Source organism: Fundulus heteroclitus, chromosome 24, assembly GCF_011125445.2.
Source record: "Fundulus heteroclitus isolate FHET01 chromosome 24, MU-UCD_Fhet_4.1, whole genome shotgun sequence".
Classification (NCBI taxonomy): Eukaryota; Metazoa; Chordata; class Actinopteri; order Cyprinodontiformes; family Fundulidae; genus Fundulus; species Fundulus heteroclitus.
Genome location: NC_046384.1, coordinates 22,812,471 through 22,834,862, shown reverse-complemented (window position 1 = coordinate 22,834,862; position 22,392 = coordinate 22,812,471). Strand labels below are relative to the sequence as shown.

General features: G+C 40.2%; 1 protein-coding gene across 16 annotated transcripts in view; it reads right to left on the bottom strand.

Moving 5' to 3' along the window:
- Positions 1-22,392, bottom strand: part of dmd (dystrophin) — a 311,598-nt gene that overhangs the window by 105,493 nt on the left and 183,713 nt on the right. For all 16 annotated transcript variants that reach the window (XM_036127849.1, XM_036127856.1, XM_036127844.1 and 13 more), the window contains 10 exons: positions 21,252-21,380; positions 18,517-18,709; positions 17,935-18,080; positions 11,160-11,260; positions 10,595-10,706; positions 10,392-10,505; positions 10,050-10,205; positions 9,803-9,973; positions 5,223-5,405; positions 2,995-3,129 (listed from right to left, as the gene is read on the bottom strand). In XM_036127849.1, the coding sequence (XP_035983742.1) occupies positions 2,995-3,129; positions 5,223-5,405; positions 9,803-9,973; positions 10,050-10,205; positions 10,392-10,505; positions 10,595-10,706; positions 11,160-11,260; positions 17,935-18,080; positions 18,517-18,709; positions 21,252-21,380 (1,440 nt within the window). The remainder of the gene's footprint in view (positions 1-2,994; positions 3,130-5,222; positions 5,406-9,802; positions 9,974-10,049; positions 10,206-10,391; positions 10,506-10,594; positions 10,707-11,159; positions 11,261-17,934; positions 18,081-18,516; positions 18,710-21,251; positions 21,381-22,392) is intronic.

Genomic DNA, 22,392 nt, shown 5'->3' with positions numbered 1-22,392 from the left:
AGTGTTCTCAAATCATTTATAATAAATATCCCAATATCTACGTAGTGATAACAGGTGGTAAATCTGGGCTTGATTGTATCTTCATTAAGTCAGTCTCCATTCCCAGTAATGTACAATCTGCTTGTTGTGAATGCAGATTTATAGCATTTTCTATCGTGAAACTGGAGCATAGATATGTTAAACGATGTTCTTCCCACATTCAAGTGAGAACTTCAGCATCACTTCAACTCATCAGGACTTGCTCCAAGTTCATGGTTGTCCATGTCAGTTTAAGTCGGGGAGCAGTTTTTAACCAAAGATTAACATGTGCACAGCGTGTTTATGTATAGCTCCAATCTATTCTTCTATTTGCTCTTTGCATTTTTAGACATCAATGAGACGAAATGACCTTCCAAGAAAAGGATCTACAACTTTCTTCTAGTCCGCTGAGATAAGATTGCATCTTAAGTTTCATCCGTCTGTGGCATATGTAGCTTCAGGATTTCACATTTCTGCTCCTTATTTTGTCCACAGGTCATTTAAATTGTTGGCTCCAGGTCTAGTGTGAAAAGAATTGTCATTTTCACTCAGTGTGTGCAGAATCAGGAGACCTTGAGCTTTGAGGAGTGGCTCCAGTTTCTCCATTTACCAACAGACGGCTTAACTTTTCTAGCTGAGAGATTGAAATGGTGGATTCATTTTTTTTTATGAATATGCTGTACCTGTGGTGATTAGGAATTTCATGCTTCAAATCATGGTCACAATGACTATTTAGTTTTTTGATTGGTCAAGTACTGTGGGGGCATTCTGAGGCCTTAATGTTCAATAATAAAGCAAAGTTTCCTTTAAACCATGGTGGTGGGCTGGAACTTGAAGGAGAGAGATCTTTTTGTGTCTTAACTTTTAACTACACCCCATAGGAGCATGAACTTTACCTTTGAGCCTAACGGACTGTCCTCCAGCACAAAGCTAATCACCTGGGCCTCATGGGAGTGTTTTGGAAATCCTTTGGTTTGTCAACAGTGCCTGTTTGTCTACCTGCAGACACTCCTAAAAAAAGGAGACTTTACTGTGTTAACTCCCAGGAGACTGTTCCTTTATAATCCACTGGTGAACGCTGGTGACTAAACCTGGCAAATAACCCCTTATTGGTTCCAGGTGGGGAAAGATTTGTGGTGTGAAAGTGGACATGAAGAGAAAGCTTTAAAGCACTTTCCTCCCCTTGGATCCTTGGACCACATCATAATCAGATGGTGGAGCTCTTTTCTTGCAAGGTTTCATGAAAGTCTGGAAAACTATCAGATCATTATAAGTTAAAGAGTAACTCACCCCCAAATCAACTTTTTTTGCCAATAAACTGTTGATATGGTTGTCTTATTAAACTGTCTATATATCCTGGTCATTATCTTTGACAAATTAGTGCATATTTGTTGAAATCCTGCTTTTGTGTTTAAAATCGTCAGTGTGGCGCCCTCCTCGGGTTAAATTAGGTCTTGCAATGAATTTAGAATCTGTATTGCTGTTGGTTCAAAAGATTTTGTGAGGTAATTTGGAGAAACTGACATCAGTAGCTCTGCCGCTGTTGTATATGGCAAGCTGATTTAACATTTAGGCAGGTTATGTTGTCTAAATGTTAGGCATAGACATCTATAACGTAATTTTCACTAGTCATAATGTCACTGTGTCACATTATGACTCTTGATTTAAGGTATAGCTTATGTTGTTCTTACTAGTCAAAACTAAATTACAGGTATTTATGATGACAAACGACACATGAATGGCAAAATAGCAAAACTGAATTACACATATCTGTAATTACAGTGACAGCTGGAGATAGGCACCAGCACCCCCCACGACCCCACAATGGGTAGACGTGTTAGAAAATGGATGGATGGATGGATGGATGGATGAATGGAATCACAAGTTTTACTAGTAACAGATATTTTCAATAGCAGTTTTGACTAGGCAAAATTATGTTTTTTTAATGTTGCAGATATCAGTAATTAATATCGAGTCCAGCGATTAAATGTTAATGGTCTTGCCATATCAATGTCTCACAGGCAGACAGCTGCTGCCTCGTCCAGAAACCTGCCTGCACACGGCCTCTGCAGCACAGACTGTGGTGTAACTACCAGCGTAACTCTGCTCCATAATTCAATATGGCAAATCAAGCTAGCTGCTGCCCCCCCCCCCCCCTCCCCTCCCCCCCAGTGTCAGAAGCACACCGCTCCCTGATGAATGGGTTAAACGCAGAGACAAGCTTCGTCTCTGTGAGACTAGAAAAAGAAATATTTCTATTCATTTTGCAACTCATTTGATTAATAAAATGTGAGTTTGAGTGTATAAACATGGCACTTTAGGGGTGACCCCAAACTTTTGAGACGTAGTGTATTAGTTTAATTAATATTAGATTTATAGTTTGTAGAAGCTTAAATCTGTAGATGAGGTGTCGCCATTACTGACTGAAGATAAATCAGAACCTTTGACTTTTAAAATTAATACTATTTGCTCCCTTGGAACGAAAATGTCTCATGTAGGTTTAATAGTATGTTTATCAATCATGCTAACAGACTGACATAAATAAATGAGACTGATTGACATGGAAAATGATGGTATAGATTCACGTCTCTAAGCATCTCTGCTGGAACTCAAAAGGTGAATATGGTGAAGCTTCTAGCAGCAGCGTACTGCAATAATGTTCTACCTAAAGCACTTTCAGTTCTTTTAGATGGACACCACAGAGTTAATGCATGCAAATGCAAACACATGGAAATGTAATTTTGAACTCCTTAACCACCTTTGTGGTGCTGGTACTCAAAGACAGCTTACAAAACGTGACTCTTACTTTGCACACATTTCTGCACTACACTGATAACTTTAACTTCTTAGCAACTTGATAGTAGTTTTTGTAATGTAAAAGATGTATTCTTAACTGTATGCTCTGTGGAATAAAGTCCATGTTTTACTTCTAAAGAAAGTAACATGCGGTCTCCTACACTCTGCTGTAACACTCACATCCAGCGCCTCCTGCAGCTCCTCCGTTCCTCCTTGCAGGTTTTCTGTTTCGTCCAGTTTCTGCTCCAGCTGATCCAGGAAGGCATTCTCCTGCTCCAAGTAGGACAGCAGCTCACACCAGCATGCCCAGACCTCCTTTAAAGCCACACATACAAACAAGTCAGGAGACTGAAGACTAAACTAACTTGGAACAAAATAAAAACATTGGCAAAAGTTTACAATTTTGGCACTGAACGGTGATTATAAAAAACTAGGCAAGTATTCTTTTTAATCAAGTGTTTTCTATCTCAGGTCACATTTAAAAAAACAACTTGGTCCAAGTCCCCAAACTGGGGTTGAGGAAGCAGCAAGATGCAGCGAATCTAATGTGCATATTAAGGGATCATCAGCAAATGTGATTACCATAGTGCAGTCGGGCTTCAGATCTCAGTCTGAATAATGATATAGTGGGTAGCGTTGTCAATACCAAAATATTAAACTTAATACAGATACTTCTGAAGGTTTTTTCTTCTAATGAAGAAAACAATGTATTTTTCTTGGGTTATCTGTTGGCTAATTTGAAAAATTTAAGTCTGACAAAGAGCAAAAACAAGAAATTTGTGCACATGCAGTTTACAGCACCCTTACTCCTGCAATTCATTAAATATTGGATAATTTTGCATTAACATCCAATTCAAAATTACAACACAGCACATCCCATATATAAAGGTTTTTAATACGTTCAATCTGCAGAGCAGAGTGCAGTTTTCCTCGTAAAAATGACCATTGAGAATCATGATGAAGATGGTTGGAATTTGAGTTTGACTTTTATTCTTAGATTTCTGTGGTCCTTAAATAAATGTCACTGATCTAATAGCTGCTACAACACCTTTACAAACATATAAAGCTCTATATAAATACAAATTTACAAGCAGAAGAAGAACTGATGAATAACCTCACCTAATGAGACAACCAAATTCCTTAGAAACATGGATTTATGTTTCTCAACATAAGTTATCAGTCTCCTGGAATAAAGTTTTGTTCAGAACTCATTAACTACCCAAAGACAGAACAACACAGCAGCAATGCTACTGTCATTCCTTAATTAGACGTCTAAATGAAAGGGGACAATTTTTCTCAACATTAATAAAGTCAAGCTCATGATATTTCCACTTACTGACTCTGTGGTCCTGTCTGACTGTCCCTGCCTCCAGCATCCATCTCTGCTTTCTGTTGCTTTGCCTATAGGTTTGCCACCTTGATGAAACTTTTCAGGTCTTTACTGGAAGGTTGGATGGCATTGCCTTTCATAAAACATGGTCTCTCTACTCTTTTACGGCACTGAAAATGTCTTTTTCCTGTTTGTCATTTTTACTGATGTGGTTGGTTAACAAAACCAAACAAACTGCAGGTTACTTAAAGAGTAACAGAGAAGCGCAGACATTACTGGAATTAAAGAAGATATTCTCTAAACAGTATTTAGTTCAGGTCATTATGAAGGCTGCCAAAGACTTGAAACCTTTCAACGCTGCACTTCTGTCATTCTTAATGAATCAAGCCTTTATTTATTTATCTTGTGACAAGTGGCAAAAAATGACGAATAAACTTGGAAAGTAGGTAAGTACCATAACTTAAGGATTTTTCTGGGAGATATTTTTCATTTCATGATTTTAAAAGGCTGTAGCCTGAAAGTAGTAAGAGATCAAGTCCTACTGTAAATGAGAAAACTATTTATTAGGATCCCAAGTTTGTGACAGGACTAAATAGGCTTACCAAAATATGGTAAATTAGTGTGCTTTTTTGTTTTTTGCTCTTTCTTTCTCTATCTGCTGTCTCTTGCTCTGCTCTCAGCCTCAGCCCCCTCCCTCCTGTTTCAAACTCTTCCCCAACCAGTCAGTTTTTCAAAATGGATCACTCAGAGGGTTACATCTAATAAAAATACTAATTACCATCAACAAAAAAGCTCAACTCTGTCAAAAAAGTAACCAGGTTTGATATTCAGGGCAGATTATCACAAGATTGGACCAAAGTAACGAGTTGAAAAACATGCGGTGGTGCCAACGATGGGGGAGGAGGCAGGGTACCACTGCATCCTTGATGAAGGGCGTATTTCCATTTTTATCTTTATATTGTTCAATAATTTAAGACATTCTAATGATTTATTGGCGTCGGGACACAAATATAGGTTTGAATACCCCCTATGTCCACTGACCAGAGAGGGCAGAAGAGGAAGAAACTGGTTACTGTACCTCCAGAGTTTTACATTTTCCATCCAGGCGGCTACACAAACGCTGGTAGTTGGCTGTTAGTATGTCCAGCTCTGACCGCAATGCATCATGGGCTGTGGGCGGAGCCTTGCCGATGAAACTGTTGACGCTGTCAGTCAGGAGTTTGACCTTTTGCTCCTTGGAGTGGACCTCCTCCTGGGCCCTCTACGAAACACAGAGAGGTAAAGGGGAAAATATAAAATATGAAGCACACTTTCACCAGAGCAGGAGTGTTTTCTAAAGTTCAACATATATAAAACACACACATATATTAATGGATTCCTCCAGGGTTTGGAACAGAAAAAACCAGAACAAATAAAGGAAGGTGGGAGGATAAGGGGAGCAAAGAGTTGAGAAGGTAAGGAAGATAATATATGAGTGAAATAAGGAGCAGGAATCAGATTTTAACTTTTTCTTTTTTCTACTTTTGAAGGCAGCAGGGTGAGAAACGTCTTTTGCCAAGTCTGTTGGAGATATCGCAAAGCAAATAGTGCCACAGGCAGAATTCACAGATCTATTATATTCAAGTTATGCAAACTAAACAGAAAAGACATTGGCAATGGATGGAAAGTCAATGCAATTTGATAGAAAATGGAAGAATCTGGGGAGCAGAGGAAGGCTCTGACGAATACGACACAAAGTTGTGAGTGAAAGGGCGATTTCACCAAGAGCCCTGCAGCTTGGAGGCGTTTTCAGCTCTGAATTATTCCCAGTCAGGAATAATGGCAAACAAAAAGGACAGTCTGTCAGACTGGAGTTCTTTTTCAAGCTTAACTTTAAGCTTAAAAGCCAAACTGTGATTTCAAAGGGACAGCCCTTTTTGAACAATTACTAACCAGCACATGGGTATATCCAAAACTAGAATGCCTTGCAAAGGTATTCACATTCTCCATCTTGCAATGACAAATTTTTAAATGCATTTAATAGATTTTATGTCAAAGACCAAAGTAGTACACCAAAGCAGGCTCTGGTTTTTGCACTCTCTAAAAGGTTTTCCATCACAATAGCCCTGTCTTTATCTCCATCCATCTTTTCATCCACTTTGACCAGCTTCTCTGCCCCTGCTGAAGAAAAGCTACAGCCACCATGTTTCAGGACTTTTCTTTTTAATTTTTCACAACCATGCATCCTTTTTCTTCCGCTTCACTGTAATGCACTACTTTGGAATCCCTGCTGATGTTACAATTTTTGCAAACAACCTGAGTAAATATAAAATGAAGTCCACAGATGATTAAAAGGGGAAAAAAAAGATATCCCAACCAAGCTGGTCCCATCTGAAAAAGGGACCGTTTCCCTCGTTAAGGGGTTGGAACTTAAAAGAAAAAAAGTGAGAATCATTAACCATGACTGGAGAAAATTTGGAAGAGTAGGGAACCTTTGGTAGGCAGTGGACGGCCTACCAAAATTACTCCAAAAGTCCTTCAACGAGTCATCTAAAGCGCTCCAGGCCTAAAAAACCTCAGTTATGATTCAGCAGTGAGAAAAAGTCCGGACAAAAACGGCATCCAGGGGAGACTTGAAAGACTTTGGAAAAATATTCTGTGGACTAATGAGACAAAAGTGCAACTTGCTGATAGGGGAGCACACCTTTACATTTGGTGTGAAACTAGCAGAATTTCATTTAAAGAACAGGACATCAAAAGTAAAAGCAGGTCATGCAAAGGTCTGGAGCTGCTTTGTTGCTTCAGGAGCTGGAGAATCTGTCGTAAATGACGCGACTATAAATCGCACTCTGCGCCATAAAGGAGATTGCCCGGCAATCAGTTGAACATAAGCCCAAGTAGACACTGAGATGCACTGGCCTGACCTTAAACAGACAGTTCATGCTGGAAAACCTTCCCTCCTGGCTGAATTAAAACAATTCTGCAAATAAGAATGAGTCCAAACTATGCTAACCACTCATTGTTCACTAATACAAAGTGTTGCTGGCCCTTGAAGCAGCCTAAGGTGACACAACCAGGTGTTTAGGGGGTGCTTGCTTTTTCACATGGGACCAGGTTAGTCCTGAGAGGTTTTCTTAACTCTAATAAACAAAACACTGCATTTTATGTAGGCAATTGTTGTCTAATATAAAACTTTGATGGCTATATTAGAAGAAATAAAAAATACTTGTTTACTCCACCCGTACCCGTGTGATTGACTGAATAGAAGTACATGGCCACACGCTGATGCATCGGTTCGTAACGCTGTCCCATTTTCAGGCAGCACCCTCCCCCAAAGAGGAAATCTTTATTTGTACTCGTTCTCTTCTTGGCCATTTCAGCTGCCACAGTGGCCGTCCTCTGCTTTTCTAGCAGCACTCTGCAACATTTACAGAAGCTGTTCAGGACAGGAGCTTTTTCCAAGGAATGAAATGGTTCAGAGGACACTGCCGGCTGACGCTTTGCTCAGGAGAACTTCTGTTGATAAGATAGATTCTTTAGGAAGTCACTTTCCACTAAGAATAGATTATGACCAACTGCTTTTTCAGTCAGTTTGTCCCAATTTTGATGCCAGACAGCATTGACGCGTTCAGGCTAAATGTGTCCTGTACTATCCGGTCTGAGGTTGTTATCAGAAGCTGCTTTACGTCCTGCAAGTTGTTGCTGCACCATAAACCAGACTTCTGTGTCAACACACCCCACAGATGCTTGATAAGACTGAGAGCTGAGAAATGTGGAGGCCAAGAGGAAACATGCAGAGCCTATGCTCCCTGTGGCAACTCCACATGAGCTCCGGCTCCTTTTCTACACGCCATTATTCAGTTTGTTTCATGCTCTCCCATCACTGTGTAGTTTGGCTCATCCACAAGAAGAGAACGGTCCAGACTACAACGACCAATCAGGTGTGCAGAGACGATCACTGGACCTGACCTTCCCTCCATCCAGGACTTGTTCAGGTGTAGAGTCAGAAAAAGTGCAGCTAACACATCTGCAGACCCCCCACATCCTGCAGGACCCCATGTCCTACATGTTTCAGCTGTGTCCCTGTGCCACAACACCTGGATCTAATGATTGCATGACCTCCCCAGCTGACATCAAGGGCAGTCCCTTAAACCTATTTATAAATTAAACCTATTTATTTAGGTCAGGTGGGTGGAGGCAGGGAACTTAAAATATATTAATTGGCCATGTTTACATGCACAAAATGTCACGATCGGATTGAAATGTATTCCGATTAAAAGCCAAAAAAGGACTGGATGGTAATTGGATATATGGGCACACAATCAATTAATCCATAATCATAATGTGCGTTTATATGCACCTGGCTTTACTCAGAATAGAACCACTCTGACATGCACAGTTATCAACCCCCCCTCATAAAAAAACAAACGTGCCGAACAACAAAAAATAGCAAACAAGCAGCACTATACGAGTTTGTTTGCTCCAGCTTCTAATTATGGTTGGACCATGACTGAATAAAGAATAATTTTGAGGTTGTATCAGGAGCCCTGATCATTTTTCTTCCCATCGTATGTCTGCCACTCAACAATACGTCACATTTACGTCAGGCGCACATGCACACTCAGCTCTGTTTGCCACTTTCAGAATAACTTGATCCTGACAAGCATTTACATGCATGTTCAATTCTATTTAATTTTATCTATATAGCTCCAATTCATGAAACATGTCATCTCAAGGCGCTTTACAAAGTCAAATTCAATCATATTATACAGATTGGTCAAAAATGTCCTATATAAGGAAACCAGTTGATTGCATCAAAGTCTCTCCAAGCAGCATTCACTCCTGGAGAAGCGTAGAGCCACAGTGGACTGTCATCTGCATTGTCCATGGCTTTGCTGCAATTCCTCATACTGAGCAAGCATGAAGCGACAGTGGGAAGAAAAACCACCCTTTAGCGGGAAGGAAAACCTCCAGCAGAACCAGAACCAGGCTCAGTATGAACGGTCATCTGCCAACCTGTTGATCAGATTAACATAAACCACCCCTCTCGTTGGGAAACCTATTTCATTCTGATTGAGCTAAATCTGATCACAGTATTCCGATTGGCTTTTTTACGTGACACATTTTTACTCTTATTGGTACTTCATTCTGATTACTCTTGTCCATGTAAACGTAACTACTGAGAGGAAAGTAACCAAAGTGAAATTCCTTGTTTGTATGCAAAAACGTGGCAATTAAAGCTGATTCTGAATTATAAATCTTCATTCATTTGCACCAAAAGGTTGAGAGACCTCCAAGACGGTCCAAAGAGCCATGACCTTTGGCTACGGAGGATTGAGCAACAGAATCCTCTTACCACCAGCACAGAGCTTGGTCACCATTGGCAACAGGTAGGTGTGTGTGAGACTTTTGAAGAATGATCCTGCTGCAAGAAGGGCTGCTTTGAAGTCAGCTTTGCCCCAGAGAACTCAAGGATAAGTATTGAGCAGAAGACCAGGGCAAAGTTAAATTATCTGAATAATCCTGCTTTTGATTGGTTGGGACATCTGGGGAAAAGTCCTGTATGCCATCAACATTCAAACATACAATCAACACATGGAGCGAGTGGAGTGTTGTGTGTGCTAGTCCCACTAGTTTGTTTGAACTTCATTTTCCATGTTTTACGCTTCACAAACCAACCTTGAGCTCCTCGACTGCCTTGCGTAACTCTTCTGGTGTCTTGTAAGTGAAGTCTCTCTCCAGATAGTCTTCCTCAGCCTGGTTTATCCACTCCTGCATTTCCTGCATCTCCTTCCTCAGGGCCATGGTCTTGTCAAGGCCTCCTTTGAGGGCAGACTTCTTTGCATAGGCCTACACAGAGGAAGCAGGTGAACACCAGCAAAGGTGCAGAAAACAAAAGAGACAAAGGCACGCAGGTGTTGCATACCTGTTTGCAGACATTCTCCCACTGAGCGTTCAGTTCGTCAAGTTCTTTCTGGATATGGATGGCAAAGGGTGGCTCTGCTTCCTTCTTAAGGTACAGACCCACTTCGTTGATTCCGTTCACACTGGGCTGGATGGTGTGGATGTCGTTCACAAGAGCCTGGTCAAGGTACAGAGCCAAAGTCAGAGAATGGCTCTGATCACTGTTGAGCCATCAGCACTGACTTTGTTGATCATCTGGACATTATCCAAGCAGCTTTCAACATATGCCATTGGCAGTTGGAATCTACTGATGGAGACTGAAACAGCTGGATCTGAAATTGTGCCTAGATGCTTGTTTTCTTACTGTGCACTGCTCCAGCTGTTTCTCCAGCGCCTCAGAGTCTCCCAGAGCCGGCCACTCCTCGTTCAGAAAGACGTCCACGTCTGCCATCCATTTCTTTAGCGTTTTCACGTCATTCTAGCAGAGAGGTAGACAGGAAGTCAGAGTAGAATAGCACGTACATAATTTGGTCCATACGTATGTTCTTACAAACAGAAACATCTCACCTCAAACTGCATCAGCTTGGCCATGAGCTCCTGGATTCTCTGAATACTGTCTGTCAGAGTGGAGCCCAGGCGTCTCCAGCGTGCCATTATGGCATCTATCTCTATGCGATACCTACAACAAAAGGGAAAGTCCTGTGTCCAATGTTCTAAATACTCTGATCTATGTTCTAATGTTTGACGACAAAGCAAACACATACAATCTGGAAGGGAGAAAATCACTGTCCCTCCTGCTAATAAAGCAGGAGGGACCTGTAAGGTGTGCTTGTTCACATTTCAGGCTAAGTCGCTGAGTCCACGGTTTTCTCTAAACTCCCTACTGCAGCTTTACGATTCTGTGTTTCTCAGAGAGATCAAGAGAAAGACATTTGCATTTTTCTTGAGGTCTCTGAGAAACGAATTTTGTGTAAAGTCTGTTTCCTTTTAACATCCCACTTTTGGGCCTTACTTGCCCCTCCATATTTACTATGTTAACTTTCAAGCAAATGGTGCTGGAGATCATTGCATCCCAGAAGGAACCAGAAAAGAACTCCTGGTGATTTGTGCAGATGATCTGCCTTTGTCTTACTTTTGGCTGATGTCTGGTGGAGCTTTCTGAAAGACCTGCTCGACGGCTGACGTCAGGTAGTCAACCTCGCCCTGGTGTTCAGCCAGAGACATCTGGAGCACCTGAGGGGGACGAGGAGACGAACAACTTTCTGTTAGAAGACATTTTGAGCTGCGGTGATAACAGACACAGGAAAATCTGACTCCAGTTCTCAGATAGTGTGTAATCATTTATGGACATTACAGGATTTGTGCAGAGTCCAAGCCCAGAGAGAATTGGAAAAGGCATACCACCTCATGTTCTTTAAAATGTTGGTGAAGTACAACATAGAGGAATTGTGGTACTTTGAAGTTGTTTGGCTTCTTTAGAAATTAGACTACTCAATTAAACTGCTGTAACTCTTCATACATTGACACTGACTAGTCTTCATCACTTGCATTTTGTACAAGGGGAGCATCTGACTCCAGCGTTGGCTTCCTGTCGACTGATGAAGTCATTTTAAGAGTTTATTGCTGGTCTCTAAATATTTTAGGCCATTTTTATCTGCAGGATGTTTTATATAACCTAGTGCTATATAAATAAATGTTTATTGATGGTTAGATGGTATGGAAGCATGGATGTATCCTGCCTTGTATAGAGAGTTCAGGTTGTTGTTGGTGGAGTACTGGTATGGAGGATATTTTCTGGCTCATACTGGGCCCTTTATTACCAAACAGACTTTGGTTTACTCACTGGGGGTTGTCAACCACATCTCGTTTTGGTCTTTGCCATCAACACTTAAGGTGGATCTGAAGGCATAACAGGGTCTAACCTGATGCAAGTAAGGTGTACCTAAAAAGTGGTTAATGAGATTGCATATGAGTGTGGTAAAGCACCTTAGATGTAACCTTGCCTCCAGGTTGAATTCTCATGATATTTGTGCGTTCACAAACAGATAACAATAAATTTTGTTCCGCTCCCGCCTTAACCGTTCGGGGCAGAACCAGAATAAACTTTATGCCTTGACCAGTATAACTTGTTTCTTATGGCGTCTGCTGCTTACGACATTTTCATTTGGTTCTGTGATTGGCTAAAACCAATCATTGGTGGGTGGCCACTAGGTGTTTTTGCCCAATCAGCTCAAAAGGTTCTGCTGATTGTCTCCCCTTTCCCTAAACAGATTGAATAAAATCAGTCCCAGTTGATAATGTGCAGAACGAAGAGGACTACACATCATCAATCTGCCGTGTCAGGTTACCTTAGATGTTGAAATATAGGAAATGAGTCCTACAATTTTGTTTGCTTTTCATGATTTGTTGGAAGGCTGCATACTAACCTTTGGATATCCATTACCCCAAGCAGTATTTCTTGTTGAGTTAAAAAATGGATAGTTTAAAATGGAGGGAGATAAGAAGTTTGTTAATTCCTGAACAAACTTCTGGGTCCTTCTAAGTCCTAGAACGGCCTATTCTGGGCTGTAAAGCATCCTTTAAGATAAACTGTGGCCAAGCTGTTTGGCGGGTTTTAATGTTCACTTTTAACTACACGGCAAAGTCCACCACCTCACCTGATGAGACTCTCGCCAAGCAGACCAGCTGTGGTGTTTTGTGGCTCCTGTTTTTCTGTTTTTGTTTTTTTAATTAGTTTCTATACCATTTCCCAGCTTCCTGCCATTGTTAAAGGGCAAATTATATTACAAAGCAATGCTTCGTAGGTCAGGAAAACACCCATTTCAACATTTTTTAATCAAGATGACATAAAAACAATAGCCAGAAAGCCTTTTTCAGACCTGGCTGATATGGTGCTCTTACTGACATTAAAGTTACAATATTTAAACACTGTAACACAATCAAATCAAATAAGATCTCCTATAAAGCCATGCAATACAATAATCATGTAATTCCTTCTCTCCGGTTTCACACAGCAGATTTTTACAAGTGGCACATGTGATGTTCACAGTCAATGTTCCTCCTATAATTGAGGTCACAAATCTGCTTTTATTGAATAACGGGGAAAACTACTTGCAGATTTACTGAACAAATCTAAGTAATTTATCCCCTCTTCCTGTTGACTACAAAAATCACAATAAAAGTGTATGTTGAGTCTATTGATTGAATTATGTAGGTGATAAATCCTTTAAGGAGCTGTGGCTTCACTGTGTCATAATCCATCCTTATCATGCTTTCACTTATCCCAGGTGGCGTCTTTAATCTGTGTTTTCTAAAAATGGGTGTGGGAATAAAACCCCCCACCTGAGGAAAAGCTCATTTATTTCCCATATAATGAGAGCTATAGGCTACGAGAGGAGAAACAGTTGAACTGAATAAATAATAGCTTATCAGCATGCAGGGTGAATCCCTAATTATTATCAGCAACTCTAATTAAGTTCAGGCTACTGTAAAAGGCAGCTATCAAGTTTAGCTGACATATACACACACACATTTATAAGCACACACACATTCATAAGCACACACCCGCAGCTACAATGTCATCTTCACTTAATTTAAAATAAAAATCAATGAAACCAATCCAAAAATGTCGCTTTTTGAAAGCAAAAATATATTATTGTTATGCATTAGGTTACAAAATGTTCTTCCTCTTGCATGAAAATTGGCAGTGTAATTGCTTTCCAAACTGCTGCGTGAATGTGTGTGTGTTTCTAGGTAGATATTGAGATAAACCGAGACAGCGATTCGCTCCAGTGGGATTTCGCTCATCCGCCTCCCGTAATTACAGGGTTGTAGACACACACATACACGTACCCCTCTGGATAAAAAGTCCTCCTCATAGAGGCTGTTTTTTGACTTTGATTTATTTTGTGGAGCCTGACCAAAACACTGGAGGAATAATAGTTACAAGTTTATGCTCTTTTCTGACCCATCACCCAAGAAATAACTAAGAAAAAATGATTTGATCCCATAAAGGTTTTTGGATCCCAGCATGGTCAGTGACTTTAGCAGACGGGCCTAACAAGATAACCAAAAGCAGAACAAAGACACACGCACACACAAATAATCCCGCTTTCTCAAACATGCATGGTGACAGCTGTGTGAGTCCAGGTTAGTGGTTGCATGTTAAGTAGATGCTGGTTGGACTTCGTAAACACACAAACTGCATTAAATGACACGACTGTCTGTCTGGCTTCATGTTGATGGTGGCGTAGTGATGTGCCGCTGTAAATATCATGTGTTCTGTCTAAGACAGTCGCCAGAAAGTTACTATAGAAGCGTTTATTGTGGCTTAAATGATTATGGCTTACAAGTAATGTCAGTTCAAAATTCAGCCCCCATGACAATTTGCTTTACAACACAAAATATAGAAATGTATTTCCATATTTCTATAGCTTTATTCTAGCAGGTTGACTTTACGATAATTGAAACCCTCCACCTGTGCAGCAAGCCACACAAATGCATTGCTGAACAAGATGGCTGCTCAGAGAGCTGTAGCCAAGCATATTAATGGAAAGTTGAGAGGAAGGAAAAACTATGGTAGAAATTCTTTTGGACAAACAACAGGCCTTTCACAAGGTGTGGACTGCTGCTGGAGTCCATGCCTGAAAATTAGGGCTGTGCGATTTTGCCAAAAATCTAAATTGAGATTTATTTCAACCATAATTGTGATTTCATTTTTGACTTTTCGCTGCAGTAACCACAAGCAACAAAAGTGCATTGTAAATAAAGATGCTTGTAAACAAGGACTATGTAAAACAAGAAATTGAACTGTTTTTATTAATCAATATTGTTATTCAAGAAAATAGCTTTGTTGAGCTGGACATCAATCCCTGTTGACCATCAAGAGCAAAGTGCAACCAACAAAGAAGTCTATGTATTAAGTTTTAATTATAAAAACTCCAAAACACGTAATAAAGTCACATTCTCACTGCTGTAACTCTCTTCCATGTGGAGGCAAAACCACTTTAAACACGTTACTGACACCTAAAGGACGTGTTTTATCCAGTAATTGTTATGTTGCCAAAAACTGCAGACGTCTGCGATTTGGAAATTGTGTTTTTTTTAATTTAATTAATTGTCCAGCCCTACTGAAAATGTATCAGTGTGTGTGTAATTATTCTATATATCAGCACTGTTCCCTTCACAGACCACTTCTGTAAGCCGACTTATCACCGCAGGATGAGAACACACACACATGACCCGTCACTCTCACCCAGTCATTGTTCACAATATGGCCTTCTCAAATATCCTCAAACCCTTACCCTTGCCTATTTTTCCTGCATCTAACACATCAAGTTTGCGGACAAATACTGCGATGGTGCCTAATATATCGATGATGCCTAATATATCGCATCCAGTAACGAGTAAAGGTAAATAGATAATCAGTTTCATTCACCTCACAAATGAAGGAAATTATGTAAAAAGAAAAAGAAAAACTCTCCAGAAGATTGATGTGAGTCTGTTGAACCACGATGATCTCCTTTAAAAATGTTATTGTTTGAACAAGCTGTAAATTCATCCATCACCCTTAACGAGCACTATAATGAATTTACAGGTAATGTCCTGTTGGATCAGATACACACAATTTCCTACCAACGTTGAAGGTTTAAATCAAGCTTCCAGGTAATGATCCCTGACAAACATGTCCTCCCTCCTTACTCTCCTCTGCCTGCTGCTTTCAAGTGTAACAGGAAGCATCCTTTTATAAGCTGGCTGGCTGCATAGCTTATTTGCCATTACCACTGGCAATAAAACTTTACTACCTATAGTAAAAAACTGATTACAGGCTTATACAGTCTGGCAGAGACATAAAACCAGTCCCATGTTGGCATTTCACAGGGATTTTTAAAATAGATGCAAACAATCGAGCTGTCATCATCATCTAGTCATATAGATTAAACAACCTCTCACCCAGGGGGGAAATAAACCGTTGCTTTCACTGCCCACAGTGGCTTTATTAAATATAATTTCTACAGTTTGATTGAAAAAAAAATCTAATGCATTGTGATTCATTTAATGATTAACTGCTGATTACTGTTCACAAACAGTGATCATAAGTATTTTTGGTCATTTAAAAAGCAAAATTAGTCCAAGGGTAGTACAGTACAATGATGCAAGCACACAATTCACACATTTTACTAGTATTTGCAATATAATAGTGTTTGTATTCTTAATCAAACACATATGATCATTTCTAAGACTTCCTTTTGATTCTCCAAAAATAACAATCTAAAATGTACAAAGCTTCAATTTGGATACAAAAAGCTTTAAGTAAGCAAATATGTTGAGCTGCTCAGGATCTTTGCTGAAGGGGTGGTTTATAAAAAAGCTGCTAGCTCCACTCCTCTCTGTTTTCATACGTTAATTCCACCTGCAACATATTTCCTCTGAGGCTCAAGATATTCATGTGTGATCTAAAGAATATATAGTTGTTTTTCAGCTTCCTAAAGTGTTTAGTGTTTTAGCAGCATGCTGCTAGCCTCAAATCAGAAGAAGCGATGAACCCCACGACCAGCAGACCAGACGATCGGCGCGTTGCTGCCCCCAGCAGGCTAGTTGTTGAATTTACCTAAGACATTAATCTGCCACTTTGGCTAGTGGCTTTTTGGCCGACAGCTGATGCCAATTTCCACCCTCCTGACTAAATAGACTTGTTGAAGATTTACTAGACAGAGTATTCTTTGCAAGATGCATTATTTGACTCAATTCCTGAAATTTGGAATACAGAATCATCCATTAAAGCATCTGTTTGTTCAGATCTGGTCAAAGGTTTCCCTCCACTCATCTAGGCAATTATTATTAATACTATCATGATGATTATATGAAAACAGGGCTTTTAATGATGTTTCTGAACTGTTCTTTTCTTGCGGTGATTTGATGACACGAAATGCAACTTCAATGACTTAACAAATTTGAGTTTATTACAGATTTTCTCTAATCCATACTGTTTTGTAATTATGCATATAGGTTCAAATAGACGTTATATATTACCAAAAGTGTTCAGTCAACCATCAAAACAATGGAAAGCAGGTGTTCCAATAAAATCAAGCAGCCAGGCACACAGACTGGTTCTACAAACATCTGTGAAAGAATGGGTCGTTCTCAGGAGCTCAGTGAACTCCAGCATGGTTGTGTCTTTGGATGCCACCTGTGCAACAAGTCCAGCCATGAAATCTCCTCAGTCCTAAATATTCCACAGCAAACTGTCAGTGGTATTAGGACAACGTGGAAGCGACTGAACACACCAGTAACTCAGCCACGAAGTAGCAGGAAGATGAAGTGATGGAGCGGGGCAGCGTATGCTGAGGCACACAGTGCACAGAGACCGCTGCCTTTCTGCAGGGCCAATCAATACAGATCTCCAAATTTCACCACCTTTCTTGGCAAAAAATGTAAGTCTAATTTAAGGTGTTTGATTTCCTGTCATGGCCATGAATTTTAAGCATTGCCCAGAGATTTTCAGTAGGCCAGAGGTCGGGGTTAGAAGGTTCATGTCAGCCTGCTTTGTCCTCTTGTGTTTTGTTCTCTTGCTGGAATATCCAATTATGCATGAGTGTCAGCCATGTGACCCAAACAGCATCCTTCAGAAGGAAGCTGGTTCAGAGGGACATCTCTGCAACCACCAAAACCTGGGCATGTAATTCACTAGAATCTGCTGGGATACCAGGAACTGAGAGGGTTCTGATCAACTACGAACCCTCTGTCCCAAACTCAACTCCTTCAAGCTCAGGTACCTCCTGGAGGAAAACTTTATGATCAGAGGAGGCAAAAATGTACGTGTATGTAAACTTCTGAGCTGGATCTTGACGTACTGACAGCACAACACAGAGGTTTGGTTAAATCTATACATTTCATCATGCAAGTACCTGCAGATCCTTGAGTCTCTGCTCCATAGTGGGATACTCTGTAACAGCCGTTGATGGGATGGAAATCTTGGCTTCACACTGCTGTAACCATGCCAACAGCGTGGCTATGGTCTCCTTATACTGAGCTGGGGGCAAGCTTTCCAAAACTGAAGGCAGAAAAGAAGAAATGTCTCAGAGGCTGAAAGGTAGCCTAGGCCTGTTGCAGCTTTGCAAACAGAGAAGATGATTAAATGTAGAGAAATAAGTTCTAGTTAAACTACACATAAAACCTGCTGGCTATGCTGCCTTTGCCTCAACAAACCACCGGCGGAGCAGTTCTGTCCTTCCTTCAAAATCTGCTGTTAACTATAGTTCAGACACTAGTATTGCACCTGAATGTAAGGCCTGTTTGGAGAGATTAAGGTTTGAAAATAGTACTAATTATTCCTGTTTGATGTTTAGAACCATTTTAGAGTATTAGCTCCCACCAAAGTTTAGGTGGTTCAGTTCTACGGCGGTACCATGATCTGGACCCGGTTTCTCTAGTGGCAGGGTATGCTTTGTTCACCGTGTTGCAGTCATTAAGCATCCCTACGTTCTCACCCAGTTGTAGCTGCCTCTCTCTGGCCCGCAGATCCTCCAGCACCTTGTGGTAGTGTTCTTTGAAGGCAGTGATGTCAGCATCCAGGAAGGCAGAAGGGTCCTCATCTCCTTCCTTTTCATCCTTCAGCTCCTTCAGCCGCTTTTCAAGGAGGTCCACCTGGGGCTGCAGAGAGGACAGGCGAGCCACCTCCTCCTGTTGACATAAATGCGTAAATATCTACGTCATATCTACGTTTGACATGTTTATTTTGCCATAATAAAAGAAATCGCTGCTGTCGTGTTGTCTTCATAGAGTGGACAAATAAAGATTTCAGACTGAGCAGCTGAATAGGTTTGAGGCATTGTGAGAACGCCATGACAGGCTAACCGTTAGCTGCTAACAATGTTTCAGCTAGCACCTGCTTTGCAGCTTCTAATTGGTACAAATCTGGACTGGATCTGATTCTGACTGGTTCAAAATCTAAAATACGTAGACTAATCAAACCTTGATTGGACTTTTCTACCCTGGATAGAAATATAGGAAGCCTTTATTGTTCGTGAAAAAAAAAACTGAGTGCTTTCAATGCTTTTTGGCATTGGGACCACCTCACAATTAGATACGCATGAAGAAAGGGCAATATTTGGACTTTGCAAACCTGGACTGGATTACACGCTTAACCTTTCTCTCCTAATTGTGGGGTGGAGTGGGGGGGGGGGGGGGTAGCGATTATTGGGATCCTTAGAGTTTCCTCAAAAATTCCTAAACTCTTGTATCAGTCTCAACCCAATGTCTTCATGTTGGCGTCTTTTCACATTTTGCTTTTCAACCACTTTTCCACCGTTTAGAAAATGTATTTACCAACTTTTAGAAATGTCTCCAGTTGTAGAACTGCATAAAAATAGCACCTTAACATTAAACCTATCTACTGCTAAGGCTAGAAAAGCCTTTTTAATTCCCTATAATAGTAAAAGTGATGTGAGATTTATAGTTTTATTTTGGTTGTATAAGCAATTTTTAAATTGGATTCCCTTTAAACAAGGATAAGACAAAAAAACAACAACTATCTTTTCTACATTCCTAGACATTAACAAGGTTTCTCTTTGTTGTACCATGAGACACTGTACATGTACTGAATCACTGTACGTCAATTAGAACAATGACCTGGTCTCAACATTGAAGAGGTGGTTATAAATAAGGATAACATTTTTATCTTGACACTCTCTTTGTTTGAATTTTAGGTTGGTCAGTACATTATATGTGCATGCATAAAGGCCCAGGCTGTAAACCACTGCAGGATGGCATTTTGTGACATTATACGAGAACCCTTCACTCCACTGTGATCAATAAAGCTACATGGGGTTAAGAGTAGAGCTCAACTATGCCTGACCTTATTCTTCATGTCTGCAAAGAGTGCAGACTCTTTGCAGGAGACGGAGTGTCTCTGTATCTGGAAAAATCAGAGGATGAAAACTATGCAGCCCTGAGCAGCTGAAATTTTGTATTAAGTGAGAATGAGCATCAGTACCTCTTGAAAAACCGCAACAATCGATATCCTCGGCTCACAAACCATTAAACTGCATAGTTGAAAGGAAGGTGGTTGAATAGGGTGAGAAGTAAACATCTCAGTTTTTTGCTGTGATGCTGACATGAAATGCAAGATTAGTTTAATCATTCAAAATATAATCAAGTTAGTACACAAAAACACTTTGTGCCTCCACTCCCAATTAGGTTCCACTCCTCGTGACCATTGGCTATTAAAAGCACGTTTCAGTTTGTAGATGCATGAAGATTTCAAAGATTTGTAGTTCCATACAGCTTCGTTTCAGGTAGACTTAAGACAAATGCATGCCACACTTTTCAGATTTGCATTCTGTAAAAATTGTTGAGACTGTGTATCCTCTGACTTCCACATCACAATTAGAATTTCCATTTGTCTTTCACATGAAATCACAATAAAATACAGTAAACTTGACAAAATGTGAAGGAGTTTGAATACATTTGCAGGGAACTACAGTAGCACTGACATTTTAGGTGTTTCCGTGGCTTTAGACGTCTGACAACAGCAGCGAGTTAACCTGTTCCATCAGATATTGCCTCTGTCTCTCATTCTGGCAATTTTTATGAAAGTTTCTGTTAATTCTCACTGCATTTTATCTCAACTGGAAAGCAAAAAGTTAATATTAGAAATGGCAGCTAAATCTTTGTCCTGCCCTTCTCCACCTCAGAGATCCAACTCACCTCATAATCGTCTCAACATGATCTTTTCAGTCGGACGCGCCATATTTTTTCTAAATTTGCTCCTCATATTTCATAACATAATCAGACGCCCATGTTCACAGCTATTCAAAACTGCGGTCTTACCAGCTGGGACCATGGGGAGGCTAACTTAATCAGGGCTTCTGCGTTCAACTGACTAGCATATGTTGAAGTAGTTTTTATGTTGTACTGAAAGGCTCTACAAAGAAAAAGAATTGTTTTCTAAGCCAAAGACAGTGAGCAACAGAACTACTTATAGAATAAAGCTGACAAGGTGCATGAAAAATAACACTGAACAGGTAAAATACTTTGTGAACGTAAAGTTCAAAGAAGATAAAAATGTAGCAGATGGATTTAGGTAAGACAACATTAGCTAGAGAAGATTAATGTGAGTGTTGTGGTGTGAGATGGCCTTGCACTGGTTGGTGTCCAACACTCTGGGGTTGAACAGTTGAGGAACCATCATTAACAGAATCTGGCCTCCTGTCGCCTCACTCACCCGACATCGGTCCAGTTGTACTCTGAGAGGTTCTGGGTCCGACGCTGGAGGCGCCTGGACTTTGAGCCAGTTCTCACTGGTGTCCACTGCCTGCTCACACTGCTCATACAAGCTGTAGAAGGCCAGCACCTGTGGCACACAAACACAATTTACATAAAAAAAAGATTTACCAGTATTTCAACTTGTTTATCACAAACAGGCATGGAAACAAAGTCAATGTTTGTGGTTTTCAAAAGAGCTGCATGTTAAGTGCTCAATATTGTTCAGTGCTTTGTTGCCTGGTACTGTATTTACTTCTGTTACCTTATCGCTGTAAGGTAAAGACAAAGATAAGGTAATATGAGTAAACCTACGCCAACTTACAGGCCAATATCCAATTTAACTTTGTTGTTTTTAGTCCAAAAAACACCAAAAAAGACTGGAGAAGTCAGCACTTAAATAGAGTCAATGACACTAAACACAGCAGGGCATGCAAATAACCCTAAATGTTATCATGGACTCAGCCCTGAATTTGAACATCCACATGAAGGGTGTTACAATATCAGCCTACTGCCACCTTAAAAAGCTATCTATAATAGGATTGTCCTACGTGAAGAAAATCTAATCAGGCATTTGCAGCTCGGGCTCCTTCAGAGTCCTGCCCAAGACCAGTAAAACCAGTTTATAAATCACTGCATCCTCCTCCTGTTTCAAAAACAGGACATAATGTAAAATATTGTTGATGATCCTTAAAGCTCAGAATCTTAGGCCTAAATGCATTTCTGAGATGATTGTCAATTATGAGCCAGAGACTTCTGACTTCTTTCTGTGTCTTCAGGACCAGACTCTAACAGGATGAGACAGAGTCCCTAAAGCCTGAACATGAGCTTTAAATCAGGAAGAAAAATATAGTTTTATATTTTAGCAAAGAGAGATTTATTGATTCTTTTTTAATCATATATTAACTTTTTATTGAGCTAAAGGAATATTTCAACATTTTTATATGATGACTAAATGCTTACCACTTTTAGTTTTGATCTGTTTGGTCTTTTCAATTTATTTTTGGCTTTTATGCGTATTTTCTTTGTTACTTAATTTTTCTGTAGAGGAATTATACTTTGAAATCTGCTCTAAAAACAAAGTTGCCCTGGACAGTGGTAAT